The sequence below is a fragment of the Humulus lupulus genome, chromosome 8 (assembly GCF_963169125.1).
Source record: "Humulus lupulus chromosome 8, drHumLupu1.1, whole genome shotgun sequence".
In the NCBI taxonomy this organism is placed as follows: Eukaryota; Viridiplantae; Streptophyta; class Magnoliopsida; order Rosales; family Cannabaceae; genus Humulus; species Humulus lupulus.
Genome location: NC_084800.1, coordinates 14,136,680 through 14,138,448, shown reverse-complemented (window position 1 = coordinate 14,138,448; position 1,769 = coordinate 14,136,680). Strand labels below are relative to the sequence as shown.

General features: G+C 38.2%; 1 protein-coding gene across 1 annotated transcript; it reads left to right on the top strand.

The window, feature by feature from the left end:
• Positions 1 to 382: 382 nt before the first annotated feature.
• On the top strand, positions 383 to 1,548 carry LOC133795055 (uncharacterized). Its single transcript, XM_062232508.1, has 3 exons — positions 383 to 801; positions 885 to 1,251; positions 1,399 to 1,548. The coding sequence occupies exons 1-3, from the start codon at positions 383 to 385 to the stop codon at positions 1,546 to 1,548; spliced, it is 936 nt and encodes a 311-aa protein (XP_062088492.1).
• Positions 1,549 to 1,769: the final 221 nt, after the last annotated feature.

The window sequence follows — 1,769 nt, the reverse complement described above, 5'->3', positions numbered from 1 at the left end:
TCGCCAAGCTGCACCTTGGGTTATTGGTCATTGCATAAAGAAAAAAGATCAGACTGGATCGAATGCGTACATGGCAAACAACATAAGAGAGGTCATTAAGAATGATTATGGCATTGAGTTGTCATATGGAAAAGCTTGGAGATGCCAAGAGAAGGCTCTTTCTTATGTCAGAGGGACACTGGAAGCATCCTACCAGAAGTTACCATCGTACCTGTTCATGCTTCAACAGAAAAATCCTGAGACGTTGACAGATTTTGTCACTGAGGAAGATTGATTCAAATATTGCTTTTTCTCACTCGGAGTTAGTAGAAGAGGGTTTCGTACATGTCGTCCTGTGTTATGTGTGGACGGTACCTTTTTAAAGACAAAATACGGTAGGCAGATGTTATGTGCAGTCGCGCTGGATGCAAATAACCATCTATATCTAGTTGCATTTGGTATTTTGGATAGTGAGAATCATGATTCTTGGAAGTATTTCATGTCAAAGCTAAAGGAAGCGATTGGGGAAGTCGAGGACCTGGCGTTTGTATCTGACAGGTATGCAAGTATTACACATGCCTTGGAAACTATTTTCCCCGATGCTTATCACGGTGCTTGCTACCACCACATTAGTATGAATGTGGTTGCTAAATTCAAGACTGATCATTGTCATGTGTTGATGTATAATGCAGCATATGCTTTTAGGAATTCCGAGTTCCACGTTAACTTCAAAAAAATCAAATCAAAAGACCCAGCAATTGCTCAATACCTAGAAGGTATGAGTTTTGATAAGTGGTCCTGTGCTTACTTTCCTGGAAATAGGTATGTCATTGTGAATTGAATTTAAATTTATGAAATCTTCTAAATGTATGTTACTATTAAATTTTAGTTTTCCTGGATACTAGGTATAATATAATGACAAGCAATTACGCTGAAAGTTTCAACAATAAGACCCGGGACGCTAGGAGCTTTCTGATAACTACATTCGTCGAATTTATTCGCTTCACACTACAGTCCTGGTTCTGTGATAGGAGAGAAACTAGTGAGAAGACAACTACAACTCTTGCACCGACCTATGCGAAAAATTTGGTGGATATGGCTGAGAAAGCTCGATTCTTGATTCCTTATGCAATAGGGAGGCATGGGTTCCATGTGTTAGATGGTGAGCTGAATGGTGAAGTCGACCTCCTGAATAAGACATGCACATGCGACGTGTTTCAAATTATTGGTATCCCATGTGCTCATGCACTATCTGGATCCCTTAAGCGAGGGGTGAACTTTTATTCGTTGTGTTCAGATTACTATAAAATTGAGACATGGAGGTCCTCTTACACATAATCTATATATCCTACTGGTAACGAGGAAGAGTGGATTGTTCCACATGACATTATGACAATAAAAGTGAGAACACCTGCGCAGAAAAACCCGGTTGGTCGTCCAAAGAAGAAACAAGGTAGGCCTAAGACAAAACGCCATCCTTCCAATGAAGATAAATTGGTTGTTCAACGCAAGTGCAACACTTGTGGAGGTCTAGGCCATAATAGGGCAACTTGTAAAGTTTGTGTTTGAAATTTATGGCATCAATGTTAAACTTTTTATTTGGGTACTAATGGTCTTTGTTACTCTTTTTATTTGTGTATTAATGGACTTTGTTATTCTTTATATTTGTGTATTAATGGACTTTGTTAATCGAAATGACATTTTTTATATACAATACTAAGGAGAAATATACTATTGTGTGTCATCAAAATCAAAATAAGTGTTTAAACATTAAGGGTACACATTCTCAT

Bases quoted from the DNA above. Each gene is read 5' to 3' on its own strand.
- LOC133795055 (XM_062232508.1), top strand. From the start codon at position 383: ATGTTATGTGCAGTCGCGCTGGATGCAAATAACCATCTATATCTAGTT. The intron at 802-884 runs GTATGTCATTGT...CCTGGATACTAG, and splicing joins GCTTACTTTCCTGGAAATAG to GTATAATATAATGACAAGCA. The intron at 1,252-1,398 runs GTGAACTTTTAT...ACACCTGCGCAG, and splicing joins CTGGATCCCTTAAGCGAGGG to AAAAACCCGGTTGGTCGTCC.